The sequence below is a fragment of the Colletotrichum aenigma genome (assembly GCF_013390185.1).
Source record: "Colletotrichum aenigma strain Cg56 chromosome Unknown KSG_Cg56_contig04, whole genome shotgun sequence".
NCBI lineage: Eukaryota > Fungi > Ascomycota > Sordariomycetes > Glomerellales > Glomerellaceae > Colletotrichum > Colletotrichum aenigma.
Window position 1 is genome coordinate 5,789,703 of NW_023500910.1, and position 17,857 is coordinate 5,807,559.

Below are 17,857 nucleotides of genomic sequence, written 5' to 3' on the forward strand. Positions count from 1 at the left end.
GTTCACCATGCGGTTCCTGGACATCACCACCCCCCTTTGCCTCATTCTCGCCACTCTTTGTGCAACCGTAACTGCCTGTGATGGCTACCTCTTCTGCCACTGCTACAACTCCGACGGAAAGCCCAACGACGTCGCGACCGAAACAGTCTGCAATCGATTCGCCAAAGGACAATCGAAGATGATCGACGCCAACCAATGGTCTGACGGCGCCAGGGAATGTCGGTACGCTGGCCCCGAATTCACGCCCTATGATCGCAGCCGTCCCGGCGGTAACGTGAAGGCATACGGCTTCGGCAACTGCGACTGGCGGGTGATGTGCCAGGAAGCCGGGGCGACCGGCAAAGACTCCAGCTGTAGGGATACACCGCCTGAAGGCCCCAAGAGCCTCAATTCGATTTATATCGTCGGCCACAGCTAGATCAGAGACTTGAGGACTTGACCCCAATGTCCAGGCGATTCCTTTTGCATTTTGTTCGGGGTTTAGGTGCAGACAGCTAGCAATAGGGATGATGGAATGTCTTCTGCCGTGGGTTCCCATGGGTCATCAGAGATAGCAGTGATAGGCTAGGCAAGCATAAAACAAAGCATTCCACATTAAACGATGACATACACATTACCAAAACTGTAAGATAAAGTAGGGTGTTCAATTTTAAGATGCGCCAATAGCTCGCCTGTTTCTACGACGCGTATTATGACAAAGACAACTGGCTGTCATTTCCCCTCCGGTTCTGTTCTCAACGAGCCATGAGTCCGAACTTGAACGTCTGCTATCTCGACGAGTCGCAACTCGACGAGCGACTCAAGTATATCCACGAGTTTAAGTAAGATGTCTCTCATGGCTAGAAAAGCCTGGCGAGCCACACGGCCCTGTTGCAGCCTAATGAACTAAGGTTAAGAACGTACGCGCACATTCCACAGGGCTGCTATTCTGCGATTATGATAAATACCTAAATGTAGCGGGTCCTGGTAGAAAGCGTTCCCAAAACTTGGAATCTCGCTAGTATATATCATTCATAGCTCACTCTGCACATCAATTGACCAAACCCGCGGATACCGCAATATACCCAAGTATATTCGACCTTTCGAATGCGCAGGCGACGAAGTGAATTCTACGGTCACCAGGGCGTCGTGCATATTGTGAGGTTTTCCCATGATCGTCGAGTCTCTTACGATATACAATAAGTTAGCTACGTTTGACGTTAACTTTTTTGAAAAGAGAAGATGCACCCGGTGGATCCTTCTGCAGGTGACAGCTGCAGTTACCTTACATACATCCACCAGGCTAATGCAGATAAATATTCAGCTCAGTCTTGGCCCTGTGTTTGATTGGTCCTTTTCCCGTGTGTGCCATGGTTTTTGAGACATTCACCGTGTTGCTCTCAGCGACATGCTTCGGTTGTTTGATTTGAGTAAAGTCGTTTTCGAAAAATGCATGTATGAGTTGGCGATCACACGTTGAGGCCCGCTTGTCCCTGTACCAACAGCATCATATATTAATCAACGTCTGCAGTTTCCGTGGAGATGATCAATTTTCTCTCGTCCGAGATTTCTCTCCTGGATTTTATCGTCTCTTAACTTCACTTCCACTTGTTCATTCGCTCATCTGGATTCATTATCCGCGTATGCCAGACCGCCGTCCAAATAGTGACAATGACAGAGAGTCCTCGAGACACGGAATTACAGGTGATGGGCAGTAGAGCCAATGATGAATCTGATCGTCCGACAGGGGCAGAGGGGACGAGAAATACGAATAACAGGAAGCAAGTATACACATCGGTTTTAACACCTGAATTTGTTGCATCGCATTCAGCTAACTAATTGTGAGCTGTGCGTGGACCATTTCGCATCATTTCTTATCCGGCCCATGACGATATCCAACCGTCCGAGCAAAACATCTTATCTAGCGTCGGTAGAAACTCGTACACATCCTCACCACGATGGCTTCATGTACCACGCAATAGTCTTGATCAGGCCAAGGTATTCCCAGACAACCTGCGACTGTCGCAATTTTCAACACACTGATACACTTCACTCATAGGAACTTGTGGATAGTCAGATGGGCAGCGAATCCTACGCGGAAAGGATGAAAAAGACTTGGGACAAGAAGCTGAGACCTCTGAACTCTGTTCCTGACACAATCATTCCTAATCATGCGTGGTGCATGGAACCATCGGTCCAAATGCCTCCAGGAGAAGAAAAGGCCGGAATAACAGTATTTGTAAGGCCATCTATCTTGTGTCTCTCTCAATGCCGTTGAACTTTGGTCACATACTGAAAGCTGTTTTCTAGTTTCCATATTTGAACTGGGAATCTTTTGGGGAGTTGAAGAAGCAGCGCAAGGAGTTTGTTGCCCAAAGGACGAACCAACAGCGCCGGACATTGGACGAATTTTACTACTCTGGTTTGCGAAACACAGCGTCCAGAAATGCGGGACAGACGGTGTCCAAATGGACAGGCACAGACGTACGCGAAAATGGGAGAGATCAAGCGGCAGAAGACTGCCACGTCATACTCGTTGACCAGCTTTGGATTTGGACTTTAGGCGACTGTAAGTACTATCACGAGATCACTCGATTCTCCCAACGCTGAGTGTGTCTTCGCACAAAATCCGATACGAAAAGGCTCACTTCGTTTCAGTCACCATTGTGTCTTGCTTTCCAATGGATCTTGGTCGAAAGCAGCATCATAGTATTGATGTTATGGCCTCTGTGACAGCTGAGATTAACAATTGCGAGGATACGCTCGACGTGCTTGCACTTCTTGTCAGCCACTCTGTCATTCAGGTGCTCGAAGGATCTAGTCAAAAACAGGCCGATCTGCTGGCAATCTACAGGTGGGCAGCGGCGAACAAGGTATTAAACCCGGACTTTCTTTACCACCGCCCCTCGTCTCTATGTTGACTGATACACCTGTCTCAGGCCGCGCGGCACTCCGAACTGCTTGAGAAATTCTGGAGAAGGCAGTCAGCCCATTCCATTGAGGCTCAGGAAACAGAAGGATCTGAAGAGTTGAATCTAACACTCGAGGTTGTGGATCTTCTAGACGAACTGAACATCTTGATGCTTGTGTTCGAAAAACAAGACAACGTCGTGAGTGAGTTGTTGACCAACCTGTCTCTGATCAAGCCGAAAGAGGATGGGAAAAGAGGAGGACCTGAACAACGGATTGTTTTTGAGGGCTGCAGCCTTGGAGATGTCCGCTTGAACACCAGCGGATACTCTACAGCAGAGATGCTGTTCCGTGGTTCTTCGATTGGAGATCTTGAAACGTTCGCCAACGTGATCTCTACCTCACTGGGAGGGTATGCCGGGAAATGCCTCGAAAGAGCTGCACGTCGCCTTCGTTTGGAGAAGTCACAGATAGAGAGGCTTCACCGTGAAGTGGCCCAAACACACAGATTGGTAAGCATTGGCTGCACCTCTTCCATTATTGAATCTCGATTCACTGATCACGCCGTCAGTTGCTAGAGCTTTTGGACCTAGAGCAGAAGGCAGCCAGTCTTGGGGAAGCTCGAATTACGACGAAACAAGGACAAGCTATTATGCTTTTCACAATTATTACTATCATATTCGTAAGCTAAATGCTGTTATTTGACAGTAGTGTATATAAACCCTAACGTTTCTAGCTCCCTCTTTCGTTCTTCACCTCTTATTTCGGCCAGAACGTGTCAGAGCTCACCGGGGACCCTCAAAACCCGAAGTCGGGTGATCTTTGGAAGATAGCCGGTCAGTTTCTCGCAGTTTTATAATCGTTCTTGATGGCTATTGTTGAAAATCTGACATTGTCGTTTTACAGCCCCGATATCCGTAGTGGTTATTCTGGTCGCCTTGGCCATTTCCTTCTTCATTGTTTATCCTTGGAAATCTGGGAAGGACTTCGTCGCCGGAATCTGGACCAGGTGTGTGCAGCGACTCAGTAGCGGAAGTAAGGGAGAGGCGGAAGCTGGAACAGTCGATTGATCTCAACTGGATCCTTTGATCGTTACATTGCTTATGCGTGATGGCAGCTGGAAGACTAGACGTCGCAGGAGAGGGTCCCAGAAAGCATCCGGGATTTCTTTAGATTATTTTACGTCAAATTGAGGTTTGAAAAGGGCGAAAACCTCGACGATGCCACGCTTTTGTCTAGGGTTGATCATGGTTTATCGTACAACTGTGTGTAGGCTCGGCGGAATGGTAATGAGGAATCGTAGGGCAGCTGTCAATGGTACGTGATTTCGTATACACCTCTTCTAGAAAAAACCTCATATCCACAAGCCCATTCTATAGCCAAAGGAGACGCCTTGCCTGTAAAGTGGGAAACAAATGATAAAACAAACATTGAGAGGCACAGATCAAATGTTCCGCGGCAAGGCAAGGCACCACACATCCTCAGATGCAATGCTAAGATGAGATAAATGACATGTTTCTTCCCAATTATCGCTATTATAATCTTCAAAATGTAGCAATCCACCTACACCAAGCCGAGCGCACGTCAAAAGAAACAATCCCGCCGCCGCCGGGTCAATCAACCGAAAGCCCGCATCCACCCAAACCGTCCGGCCCCACCCCGGAATCCCCATCACATCTCGATCCATATGGATACACCACGTACGTTCCCAGCCAGCAACCCACCAAGAAAGAAACCCCCAACTCAAACATCCTCTGTTTCTCCCTCCCTCAACCACCTGCTCCCGTAGCCTACCTCAACTAGCAACCCCCCATTTGCGCTGGCAAGCCTAGCCCTATCTCCCCTAACCCTCCAGTCCAACAACCAAGTCCGGCCGTCCCAGCGGACCAATCAGCCCCACCCACGTCAAAAAACCACCCAACCTAGCAACTAAGCTAGTCACCTTCTGTATGAACCACCAAGAGACTTCGCGATCACGATGCGACTACACTGTCTCAGTTGAGCATGTTCTCGACTCGATTGGACCTCGGGCGATGCAACATATCACGATCTCGTCCGGTCCGAGGTGTTGTTGGGGTTCACATTGTTTGTGGGTGTGAAGCGGGGAGGGTGAGGGTGGGTCGGTAAGGCTGACGTGTCTGTCTGTCTACGGGATCTGTGGGGGGGAGAGGGGGGATTCTTCAACGGACTTCGTGTTCCATCTGACCTGTCACTCTCGGTTGATGTCCAGTTGAGAGAGTACGGAAATCGCGTTGCGGGTGTGAGAAATGGTAGTGTCGAGCAATGGCAGTTCTTTTTGTCTTCCCATGCTACCCTAACTAATCAAGCCAAATCAGGCCAGACGCTATTTAATTGTAACCGCGTCAACTCTTCCCAACGCCCAGTGTATGAACCAGTGCCGTGTTCGTAACACGCGAACGAGTCGATGCTTCAATCTCAAGACTCAGTTGCTGAACTTTTGTGAATCCCAAAACCATTGTCCCCAAGCGACTGTCCGGCACCCCCATCGCTGCAGCACGGTAAAGACCAGCGCAACCGATTGAAGCGGACGGCAGAGGCTAGCCCCGGAACGTTAGAGGCGGCGCTGCATCACGCGCTTGCCCAACGAGGACTTTCCCTGTCCCACGCCGGGGCCTTTCCATCCCATGACCAAAACACATATCCCATATCCTTCTAGACCCACTCCGTCGTTTGCTGGAGGTCTCTTGGTTCGGCCGCGAACAAGAAAGCAATCTCAGCAAGGAAAATTAAAACACAAAAAATCAATGTCGATAAATCAGCCGCTGGTGGAGGTCGAGAATGAAGGCGCGAGCGATTATGCATTAAAGGAACTCCTTGTATGCCGTCCGTTCCTATGTACCATCCGGAAAGAATAGTCGTTTCCCCTCGACGCTGCGTTGAGCTCATCAGGTATGGGCAACGAAAGACTGAAATGCAAGGCTGTTTTTCCGTTCGACTCCGAAATCCCTATTCGTATGCTTGGATTGTAGTCAAATCGGTGTGAGAGCCGAGGACTGCGATAACTCTTTGAACGCCCCGCGATGCCGTGGCCGTGCGCGGCCGGAAGAGTTGAAATGCCCTGAACGCCGATGACCGAAAGATGAGCTCAAAAAAATTGGATCGAAAAACATTCGAGAAACGTCAAATGACAAGTCCGTCGTGAAGGTGCGACGGTGGTGTGAGAGTGCGAGCAAGACTGCTATTAACCCCTAATTGCTGTCGCGGCATGAGTCTCGGTGTTGAACGGAAAGCGCTCCTGCAGCTGCTGGGCGTACGGATAATCATTCGGCGACGTACCGGCGAAAGGAAAGCCACCCACTGAGGCGACCGGAGAGGCCGACCTCATGGTCGCTGGGGCGGAAGCCTGACTCGGACGCTGGTTCGCAGTTCGTTCTAGATGGGGTTCTAGATGGGGTTGGCTGAGTGGGGAGGCGGCCGGAGATGAGCCATAGGCTCCCAGTTGCTGAAAATAAGGGTTGGGATCCCGAAGGTGGAATGCGTGGTGCTGGGCGGGGCCGGCATGCTGAGCGTGGTGGGCCATGCTGGGGCTGCCGTTCGAGCTCGAGCTGGTGCTGTTGGATCCTCGGGTAACGAAACCATCGTCAGCTCCGTCAAACTTCCCGCTCTTAAGGGTGCCGTCAGTGATCTGAGGGCTGGACTGCTTGGAGCCGAACTGTTGAGAGCCAAAGTCAGTACATGCTTTTCGGGCTGAGATTGGGCGAGCGTTGATGAGAGTGATGATGAGAGTCGATGAAAGGATCGTGCATCTGTGATTGTTGACCAGGAGTACGTACAAAGCAGTATTTGTTGACCAATTCCTCGTACGAGGACGAAGCGATCATGGCGTTGGGGGAGTCGTGGCCAGAAGCGGTCGGCAGGACGGGCTTGACAGCAGGGGCGGTGGAGGTGGCGGTCGGGTTCGGGGTTGACCTGTGCTGTTGGGGTTGCTGGGCGGGGACCTGGATCTTGCGATGGCTCTTCATATAGAGACCATCGGCATTGCGATCCTTGCCAATGTTGTCCTTTGCAGCCTGGACCGCAGCAGAGAGAGAGGCACCAAAGTCGTAGCGGTTGGCAAAAGCTTGTCCGCTGGGCGCTGACAGACGGCTCGAGAGGTTATCGCTAGCCAGGCTGCCAGTGGACTTGTTGCTCTTGAGGCGAAGGCCAGCATTGGGGCCTGACTCGCCCAGGTACTCGTGGATGGGCTGGTCAAAGTGGATCTTGCCCTGCTCGCCAAAGTCGTCGAAGCCGACGGGCATAGACTTGGGGCGAGGATTGGACGAGGGGCTCGCACGACGGTTGCTGCGGGGAAGCGCAGGTCGGCTGGCGGCGCCCTGGAGCCCACGCTTGCCGTTCTGGGGCAGGTACTTCTTGCGGAAGTCAACCTGAAAGTTGGTGCCGTTGTTGCTGTCCCAAAACTCTTGGCCGTTCACGTTGTAACGAATGCAGAAAAACAGTGTCTTGCTCTCGAGGTTAGCCAGGTCGGACAGCTTGATGGAGAACTGGAAGCGGTCGTGAGAGACACCGCTCTCTTGAGGGCGGATCTCGTGGGAGTACTCGGCGCCAACTTCCGAGGTAGTCTTCCAGTAGTCGAGGGTGAATCTGCAAGTGACAGACTTCTGGAATGCCAGGTTGGCCACGCAGACGGAGCCCAGCAAGCTCTTCTGGTCGCTGGACAGCCACACCCTCTCGAGGCGGACAGGCAGTGACTTTCTGATGGGAGTGTCGGCAGGGTGGTTCGCCGCCACGATCTCCCACTCGAATGGGGGGGATCGAGAGGCAGGGCGCTGCTCATCGCCGGGGAAGGGGTACTCGGTGTCACTGTCGTAGGCGTCAACAGGCGAAGAACCGGCGCTGACAGCAAGCGGTCTGTCGACCTGGAGGAAGTGGCGGACATGTTCGAGGTGGGAGTCGAAGTGGACCGCCTTGGAGAATGTCGGAGTGCCAGGCATGCTGGAGGGTCTGCGGCGGGAAGGCGGCCTAAGTGCGGGGCGAACAAGCTCGCCTGACTTCTTCCGCACCATCTGTGGCTTTCTGGGTGCTTCCTCATCGGACTCCTCCTCAGAACCGGTCAGGGATGCATCGGCAGACTTCATGACAATCTTGGGCTCAGTGCTCGATCTGGAGTGGCCCACCCGGCGGCCGACAGTCTTGGCGAGGGCGTCCAGAGCACCGGTGCTAAAGCTGTGTGTGATACCATCGTTGGTGACGAGTGCTAGTGTCGGTTGTTGTGATTGTTGCTCGGGCTTCGGGCTGGGCGATGCCTCGCGGTGGACCGGAATCTGGCTGATGGCATCCTTAAGCTCCTTCAAGTTTTCGATCTGTCTCCCTCGCTGTGCGCTATCCTCCTCTTCGCTGCCAGAGTCCGGCGGGGAGATGATAGCTCCCTTAGGCATACCTCGCTCATCCGTCAGTGGCGGCGGTGATTGTCTCACGCTGCTGCTCGTTGCCATACCCTTAAGATCGTCCGACGTGCCTGGAGGAGTGGGCTGGTTGGGGGTGCCATTCGGTGCCCCCGTCGCGGCGGATGGTGTCCTCCTGTGCTTTGTGAGGTACGATGCTGACCTTGGTAGTGATGGTCTCGGGCTGGACTGGAATGACGAGCGGCGGCTCACGTCAGGCGAGGACGGTGCTGAGCTTGCTGGCGAGCGGTGGGAGGGCGGTGTGTAAGGCATTATGGATGCCGGTTATGTGATGGGGGAAGAAATATAGGTTGTTAATGTCGTGCACCCGGCACGTAGGGCTGTGGCGGCTCGGGGATGAGGTTGAAAAATGCAAACTGGTATCAATTCATGCGATTAGGACGGAGGGAGCGGCCGAGGACGAGGGGCGGCTTTAGGATTAGGATCTGTAGGATTGGAAGGTTCTCGTCAGCCCGGTCGCGGCCATGAAGTACGGAGTTATCAAGTCGAGTAAGGAAATCGGAGCGAGTGCATTGGCTCCGGTCGAGTTGGAGTAGGTAGTTGAGAATAGGGAAAAGAGACAATGACAGGGAAAAAAGAAGGCGCTGAGGCAGTAAGTGCTTCGAAGTAAGATTACGAGAAAAAGGTGCAGAGATAGGAAACAATTAGAGATGGAGGTGCAAAGGAAATCAGGGCAGTGATGACGATGGGTGTTTCTTGTGTTCTTTTTTTGCTTTTTTTGGTGTTTTTCTGCGTCGTGGTTGACCACTTACATGGATGGAGAGGAAGTCGGGAAGGGACGTGGGCGAGCAAGAGTTTTTGCACTGGCAATATTCCAGCAACAGATGCACAAAACTCTTGTTTGGCGACGAGGAATGTCGGTAGCTGGGGAGGAGGGTCCCGTGGAGGAAGCCGTCAACGCACGAGGAATGCAATGACGAGCGTAGGAGGCGGTCGAGGTGTCTCGTAGAAGGGGCCGATGGAGGGCGAGACGACTGCGGATCGGGTGGGTAGAGGTCCTTCGTGGGTTTCTCTGGATTTTTCGTGGGGCGAAACGGGGAAGGCAGAGGAGACCAGCAATGTTGGGCCGTATTGCTGTCGAGGGTCAATCCTGCAATGCCGTGTTATGTCTTTCAATCTTTCGTTTCTTCTTTCTTGTTCTATCCTGCGTATTCTTCTCGAGTCGTCAGGAGAGGATTGGGTGGTGGAGGTGTTGGACGACGAGGTATCGACTTTGGTGTCTGGAGCACACAAAGGTTAGAGAGAAGGCGAAGCTGGTGGGCGGCTCCGGAGGGGACGGAGTAGTTTTGAATGGCAGCAGTCCCGAGCACCGCGACCGCACGCAGCAGGGAAAAAAAGCTATCAGGCAGTTTCTCACACTAGCGTGCGGCCCCCCCAGCAGGTACCTTGTCTCTCACTCTTTTGCTGAGAGAGAGTGTGTGTGTCTGTCTCGCTCGCTTTCTCCAGGCCCCAAGCCCCCCAGGCCTTGACTGGGGGGCTGTTCCCAGGCGGCGGGAGTCGCAGTAGCACGTACCTGATGGTCAGGAGCACCCCTGCAAGTGCGAAAGACGGCGAAGGACAAGGATGGGGCGAGTGTGGGCGAAGATGGCGGCAGCAGTCGACGAGAGTGAGGACTTGGAGGGGGGTGTGAGAAAAGAAAGGTAGAGGCAAAAACGACGAAGATGGATGTGTGCAAGGTCGCCAGGAAGGGCCGGGGGTTGATGGCGTGGATGTAGGGGGTGTATGTGGCAGGGCGTGGACACTGGGGAGAAGAAGGGAAAGAGTCGAGGCGAAAAGAGTACGTACCGCATGCACCACCACACTACCTCCACCACGACCATCACAGTGTCGCTCGCTGCTGCTCTGCCTCTGCGCTTTTTTTTGCTGCGGAGGAGCAGAAAGAAAAAAAAAAGAAAAAAAAAACCACCAGAGGAGGGAGGGGTGGGGCAGGCGAGGCGACGCACCACGCCGCTGCATCTCAGCACCTCAGCGTGGGATAGTGGCACGGAGACGGCAAGCCGGGCGGGCTGGTCGCTGCTGGTTGCGTTGAGGGCTGACTGATGGGCTGCCATTGGCACGGAATCGCCATTGAATGCTGCCACTGCCGCTGCCGCTGGCGTTGCTGGTAGCTTTGATAGCTTCGTTACCGCCGCGTCTCTCTGCTGCAAGAGGAAGTGGAGGTGAGAGGAGGCATGGTAAGTGCGGTGGTGGTGGTGGTGTTGGTGGTGTTGGTCTTGCACCTCCTTGGTGTAGGTTAGGTTGTTGGTGAAGGTCTTCTCCGGTAAAGGTGAAAGGTACACCCCGGCCCCTTCACTTGCACACGCACCGGCAAGACAGATACAGAGACAACCAGATGCTCAACCACGAGTGTGCGTATGCCAGGCCAGGTATCGACGCCGGTGGAGATGATGCTCGCAACCAAGAGGGGAATGCCGTTGGCGTGATGGTGGTGCAAAACGCGGGAAAAAAGGCGAGAGAAAGAGAGAGCGAGTAGAGACCACCGGCGGCTGGATGCAGTCACACCTGAATCCCTCCAATGCTTTACAATCAGGGCCCGAAGGCCGGTCTCACAGCTTCTGCGCCGTTTCTCTGGGTGCGGGCACAGATATCGAGGCATGTAACAATCCAACAAGCCCGGCATCCTTGGTGTTGAGAGGGCAAGACGCCGACCGACGGACGGGTACGGCAGTCGGGGCAGGGAGAGACAGACAGACACATATCTGTTGCAGCTGTTGCAGCCATTGTCCGGCTCTGGCGATAGCCTTGCTGGTGTTAGTCCGCGATGATGTTCCCGGCTGCGAAGCTCCCGCTGCCGTTGCGTGCTGCCCCCCCTGTCCCATTGCCAGTGGTGGTCCCCCCTCCCAGATCGAAAAGCAACGTCCTGGGTGCGGAGGACGTTGAGGTTTCTGGTAGAGTCAAACTAGATCAGCGATGACCGGGCCTGGCTAAACCGCGTACCCCCATGCCACGATGCCGAGAGCAGAGAGGTGGGAAGAAAGCTGGCCAGCACGTTGAAACATCCAATGGCGAGGTCAGCCTGGAGCTATGCACAGAAACCAAGGACGAGTTCATCTTGTTGTAGCAGGTAAGCAGGCAGAGCGCGTGTTGTGTTGTGCCATGCTGCCGCTTGCTGGTTCTGCGTCCCTGCCTTGCTTCTTGGTATCCCTTCCCTACGGTGCAGTGGTGTTCTGTGCTGAGAGAGCTCCCGCCGTCGCTTCTCGGTCAGGATCAGGTCCAGTCGGAGGCTACAAGCAGCCCGGGCAAGGATAGGAAGAAAAGAATCCATTGCCCGGTAGCACACCTCAAGCCAGACCAAACACCACCAACCACACACCGGCCACACGCTCACGGTGCACAGTACAGGAAACAGCGACCGGGGGCTGCGACGGACAGTAAAAGATCTTTGATGGGACGGTACAGCCAGACTCCACCTTCGCAAAAGGGGTGGGGAGGCTAAGAAACGCTAGCAGGGGTGGTCGAGGGTACGTACCGCACGGCTTGAAGGTGAGAAGACGGGCAGGAGCAGGGACAGGGGTTTGAGCCTGCTTAGCGTTGGTGCTGATTTAAAATAATGGTCCCATCATTCCCTCATCAGTGAGCACCACCAGCCCGAACGAGAGGGCGAGAGAGCGAATTCGTACAACGCCGCAGGCACTGGCATTCGCAATTCGCTGCGCTGCACTCCTCCTCCTCCTCCTCCTCACCTAAGCCTCCATGTCTGTAGCTGTACTCTGTAGCTCTAGTCGCGAGTAGTAAAGGGTATGCATGTAGTAGTAGTAGTAGTCAGTACAACTCCGTAGGCTTCTTCGCCTGACTCTGTAAATACCTGAGGCACGCCGACTTACACGCAACCATGGCGATGCAACCTTGAGAGTTGCGAGTTGCCAGCAGCAGCGCCGACTATCATGGTAAGCTATGCAGTTGCAATATCAACACATCACTATCATAATACTGCGTATTCGTCCCGACTCCGGTCTGAACCAGTATCAGGTCTCGTTACAACATCGACAGAGTCGACGAACGGGACGGGACGAAGGGGGAGACGACTGCTGACTGCGTCTGAGGCCTGATGCGTGCCTCGACTCTTGTGCCGGCCAGATGCGATGCCAGGCGGTCCGGGGTAAGGCGGAAGCATGGGAGTGAGGCCTCTGCGATGCCAGTCGTGAACTATGCCCGCAGCCAGAGGAAAGCCACCCGGCATATGGCAGAGGAACGCGTCTGCGGTCACCGGCAGACATTGGCTCCTTGCGTTGGCCTGCCCCCGGATCGTCATCCTGAATCAACTACCCTCAGGACCCCGAACCGTTTGACGTTATTCTCATTTTACAGTTGGCGTCTGTCTTGCTCGATCTCGGCTGCGTCCCTCTAGCCGGAGCAGGACCCAAGTCGGCAGGGTGAAGTGTCAGAAGATGCTGTTTCCATCGTCATCGAGCTGGGGACGGAAATTGTGGCGTTGCGTGTCTCTCGTCGCTTCCAAGTTGCTGGCTGTCTGCGTGTACTGTGCGTGCCAGTCCGGCACTGCTCCCTTTTCGGCCGCAACCCCCCCAGTCTAGCAGCAAGCAGCGGGCAAGCAGCAGGCAAGCAGCAGGCAGTTGACGCAGGCACAGGCAGGAACAGCACGGGCGGGCATGGGGCATGGAGGTGTTTTGAGCCCTGCCTGCCTCGCCTGCCCTGTCTACTGCCCTGGCCGGAGTGTTCACCGTGTCTGTACTGTATGGCGGCGACACCAAGCCCGCAATGCGTTCAAGACACACAAGGCAAGAGCTCTTGTACGAGCCGAAACAACTCTCAGCCCAAGAATCCTCCTTTGTGCAGCGTTGCTTCCTCATCGAGTTGGAAATTGACACACGGATGGGGAAGCTGTCTGGTGAGGCGCAAACTTCGTGAACCGCTGAGACGGCAGGCAGGATGATGTCATTGTTGGTGTTGGTCCAGAGACGGTTGGGCAGGTGCACCTACCATCTTCATCCACCTGCCTGTGCTGCCATTCGTTGAGGGCTGACCACCGCTCGGCTTACTATGGAACGTGCCTTCCTCGCGCAATCATCGTGAGTTTCCAGGTGGGGGTGGCAGAAGGCACTGCCTTTTCCTACTCCGTCACCAAACAGGTGGGAAGGGACGGGCGGGAGCTTACTAACGGGCATTTGACCGTCCCGCTTGATACGCACCCGACTTCCCGTCTCCGTCGCATTATCACTGTCGTTGATTGTCCCTGTCATTATCTCCAGCTCCATCACTTATCGCCAACCGTCCACTTCAGCTCACCTCACCCCCCTCCGTCTCCCCATGGCCTTATCTCTGTCCCTATTATTTGGACCTCGAAAAAGCATCTGTCAAGGAAGGTGGTGGGCATGGCATATCTCGAGCTAACGGTCGTCGGCGCGTCTCGGTCGCGTCTCACAGGGCTCATAGTTTCTTCTTCTTTTCTCGTTTTTAGCCCGTCAACCTGGTCGATATCCATATAAACAGCCGCTGCGCTGGTATCACGAACCTGGGCGCCACGGGTGATGACTCGGGTGGTCGTTTGACATTGTCGATGGGCCCTGCTCAGCTTGAACCTTATTTGCTTCGACGACGGCAACGACAGCGGAATTAAGAATGAGGGCAATTAAAAAAAGGTTGGCCAACTCAATTGCATTGGCGTTGACACGCAGCATCTGCACCTTGGAGGCCCCGGCCCTGCTGCGATGATCTGATCGCCCGGGCGCCCGTACGACACCTCATTCACCAATAACTGGGCAAAATATCACCCCAGACTCTGGAGGCTGCCGGGACCTGCCAGGTTTGGAAGCGACATGAAGCGAACCCCAGCGGAGCTGCGCAAGCACACGAGACGAAGATGGGGATTGTGGAAAAAGGCCGACTTCAGGCGACAAACTCACAGCTGCACTCCCATCTCCACCCAGCATTCCGCTTTTTCTCCTTCTTCTGCATTCCACTGTGGGCTCTGCTGTTGTCACTGCAAGGTCTCTCCGCAATTTAGTTTTGGGACTTATCGACAGCGCTGCCGCACCCATGACAAACATCAAACACGCTGCGAAAAGCTTCGTCGATGGACGCACGGCATGGTTGGGGTGGCGGAATTCCAGAGCTGGCCAGAAGGCGTAGACAGCAGACGCAAAAGGGGCGAGCGGTATACACAACCTCTCACCAAGCGGACGTGTGCAAGTCCAAGTGCGAGTGCGGTGCAGCAGTGCTAAGACGACGACGCCGCCAGCCGCCGTGTCACCGTGTCACGGGGACGGGTGTCAGTCATGACTGCAGCCAGACCAAGGCCAAGTCCAAGTCGGTGCTGTCGATGGTTGACAATAGTGAGGAATGGAAGACCAAAGAGGACCGACCGATGCCGGCATCAGCGCCAGCACCAACCAGCGTAACCGCAGCATTGTCAGCATCGGCATTGACGGATGCCAGTACAGCAGAGATGCAGCGGAGACGTCCAGACCGCGGTCGAAAATCGACGTCGACCCTTCTCTCTGGGTGCAGTATGTCGCAATCAAAGGTTGCAAGTCTCACTCTCTGGATTGGCAGCGGCATTAACAGCAACAAACTACGACTGCCACCAGCATGGCGGTACCGGCGTGAAGAATTCTTATTCTGCAAAAATGTCTCATTCCCAGCGACTGGAAGAATGCCTGGGTGGGTTGGCGAGTCGGGTTCACGCATTGTCGCAGTCACCTCGCTGGTCTCGCCGAGTCAATGGTTGCATTGGCGATGGCGACTTCTCTCATCTCTTTTGTTGTGAATTTTCACTTAGTCGAGTCAACCGACACGGGGCAGACTAGGCAAGCTGTCACCGCTTTTGCTTCACCTTGCATCGGCGATGAGCAGCGCAGGGAGGGCCTTTTTGGTGGGAATTTCTCTGCCTCGCCATGGCCCAGCTTACCAGCACTACGAGCCAACCCCCGGGATGCGAAAGGAAGAAAAAAGTGTTTCGATTGGGGTAACAGAGGGTCCGCTTGGAGCGTTGGGCGGCTCAAGCGAGGGAGATAAGACGAGGGAAAGCAAAGGCCTGGCGCGAAAACGAGAGATAACGCGAGCTTCGCCATGGGGCCCCGGGGCAGCACCCAGAAGGCATTGTGGTGGCTCGAGCTTGTCCGTTCGGATTTCCTTTTCGACGTCGGCAAGGATTCTGATTGGCTATCCAGACGCTGGGCGACTGTTGTTGGTCACTGATTGGTGTCGCGCAATGTTCTGGAGCTCCGTATCGAAGTTTTTCTCAATTTCTTTTTATTTTGTCCTTGTCCTTGGAGAGCGGGACCGGTATCCGTACCAGGCTGTGATGGGATGAAGTGGATTCGCCTTCGCCTTCATTCGCACCGCAGCAGTCAACCGCCAGACCTTAGTATTCAGTATAGTGTTCCAGTCGAGGCAAGAGGATGAAAATTTGCACCGAAAGGGATGCAACGGACAAGAGTGATCGGGTCACATAATTGGCAGTCGCCAGCGAAAGGTGTGGAGGGGGGGGGGGGGGGGGGGGCACTTACCCAAAGGGACAAGTTCAGTGACGGGAAGGAAGGCATCGCGCCAACCAAAGGCAAAGGACAAAAAAACTGCAGAGGAAAAGTACGGAGTACGTACATGCAAACATCGCAAAGGAGAAGGAGGCAAGGAGGCAAGGAGCGCAGGAGGAAGGAGGAGGGGCTCCCAGCCTGGCAGGACCCGCCCAATCGGCCTGGTCCAGTCTTTCTTTCCTCCCCACCAAGAAAAAAAAAAGAAGCGAGGCTTCCATGGGAAGGATGTGAAGTGAAGCAAAACTGCCCGTCCCCATCGAAAAAGAAGGGGAAAAGGCGCGAAGCCAACTACAGCGTTTTCCTGCTGCTGCAACCTCACATCGCCAGCCCCGACGACCGAACTGCGGCGCGGACAATTGGCGCGCGGAGATGCCGCCCTCGTCCCCATCCTTCGGGCTCCATCCTCACCGGCACCGTGGCACACACCTCTGAAGTTCGTTGAGAACCCTACAAAGTACGAAGGCCGCACAAACTCAGGAAGCCTTGTTCCGGACAGGGAATACCTTCAAAGTCAAACACCGCCCAGCTCCGACCGGTAGCCCTGCCGGTGACCCACCCAAACACCTCCATGCTCCAGGGAGGGATCTGACGGCCAGGGACTAGGGCCCAGCTGTGTTCAGCTTTGCAGGACGACGACGACGACTCCACGCATTAGGGAGCCGTTGGTCGCATCACCACATTCCATTTGGCGTCGCACTCTGCTTCGTGTCACGGCCGGCAGCAAGAAGCTCCTCCATTCAATCGCCGCACGCCTTCACCCATTCCTCAGGGCCACGATATCCCGCTTCTGGCAAATCCGAACGCAGCCGAGATGCCTCCAAGTTGTCTATCTCGCGTCCCAGCGCCCAACACTAATTGCCACAGGCCGTACATGAATTGACACCCTCAACCGCAACTTGCAAGTGGAGGAAGCCAGTGTGCCACCACATGGCAATTTACGCCCTGATGGTGTTTAATTTATATCGGGAGTCATCAAGAAGATGCGAGTCTGACCTCCCGCAGCGGCTTGCTACGGATATTCTACGGCCGAGACCAGTCGCCGCTCCAGCACTGGACGTAGTCCACCGAGAACCTATCTCTTTGGCTGATGTGCTTCGTCCGAGCATCGGTGCCGGACCACTCGACGGCCACCCTCACCACCACCGCCCTGACCGGAATGTCCATCAAGTAGTCGTTGGTTATCGGGCTGCCAGTCCTCGACCTTGACCAAGACTCGTCAATGGCAATAGAAGGCAACAACGGTCCTATTAGGGGCTCCCACTGCTACTCTATGGCGGGGCATTTCCCTTCCCCCGCCTCCGCGTCTCTACAAGAACGTCCTCGCTGGTGGTTTTCCCCTCCTTGGGGATACATGGCTGCCGCACGGAGCGTATGCAGTCACCGCTCGCTCCGGCAGCCCATGACCTTCAGCAATCGCTCCTCCGCCTCGCCCGACGACTTGCGCGCGATGCATCTATCTCTCAGATCATCCAGTCGAACGGAACTCCACCAGCCATGCTCCCCGTTCCCACTCACGCACATAAAGCACTTGCATCCAAACATGCACTTCTACGCCCACGGCCGGTATCCGTACGGAGCTCTTTCGGCACACATTGGCGCACGCAAGGCATGGCCGGCCAGCCTGTGACAGGTTGGACTCGCAAGGGCTGACGGCCAGTCATTGAGCTGCATGGCCTCGCTTGATGCCCCGAAGCCCACACACGCCACCATCCACTCTCCGGCCCAGCACCAGCCCCTCTTTCGCTATCACCACCACTTGCCATGGCTGCCAGTGTCGTCGCGCATCGGTCTTCGTCGTCCAGCCTCAAGGAGAACGACATGGGTATCATACGACGCATACCTCACTGGCCCTTTTCGAAACCCGTGCAGAAAGCCCATCGATATTTCAAAGTACCATGGCAGCCACCTGGTGGAGAATCGCTTCACCAAGACCTCCTCCAGCTGAAGCCAATTTGCATGGCACCAAGCCCGTGAATCCACATCACCGTCTGTCTCCCATCAGAACATCTGTCAAACTATTACTCACAGCTTGCATTATGGGGAAACATACGC

The 17,857-nt window shown here is 54.7% G+C and overlaps 3 protein-coding genes across 3 annotated transcripts; 2 read left to right on the forward strand and 1 right to left on the reverse strand.

Moving 5' to 3' along the window:
- Positions 1 to 7: 7 nt before the first annotated feature.
- CGCA056_v007387 (uncharacterized protein) lies at positions 8 to 418 on the forward strand (the record flags this gene model as incomplete). The annotated part of the gene is made up of 1 exon (XM_037322636.1): positions 8 to 418. The coding sequence occupies one exon, from the start codon at positions 8 to 10 to the stop codon at positions 416 to 418; it is 411 nt and encodes a 136-aa protein (XP_037179201.1).
- Positions 419 to 2,699: 2,281 nt separating this feature from the next.
- On the forward strand, positions 2,700 to 3,959 carry CGCA056_v007388 (uncharacterized protein; the record flags this gene model as incomplete). Its single annotated transcript, XM_037322637.1, has 5 exons — positions 2,700 to 2,852; positions 2,919 to 3,401; positions 3,461 to 3,571; positions 3,626 to 3,725; positions 3,796 to 3,959. 5 exons carry the CDS (start codon positions 2,700 to 2,702, stop codon positions 3,957 to 3,959), a joined length of 1,011 nt encoding a protein of 336 aa, XP_037179198.1.
- A 2,132-nt stretch (positions 3,960 to 6,091) lies between these two features.
- Positions 6,092 to 8,564, reverse strand: PPP1R3C (Protein phosphatase 1 regulatory subunit 3C; the record flags this gene model as incomplete). The annotated part of the gene is made up of 2 exons (XM_037322638.1): positions 6,092 to 6,562; positions 6,684 to 8,564. 2 exons carry the CDS (start codon positions 8,562 to 8,564, stop codon positions 6,092 to 6,094), a joined length of 2,352 nt encoding a protein of 783 aa, XP_037179197.1.
- Positions 8,565 to 17,857: the final 9,293 nt, after the last annotated feature.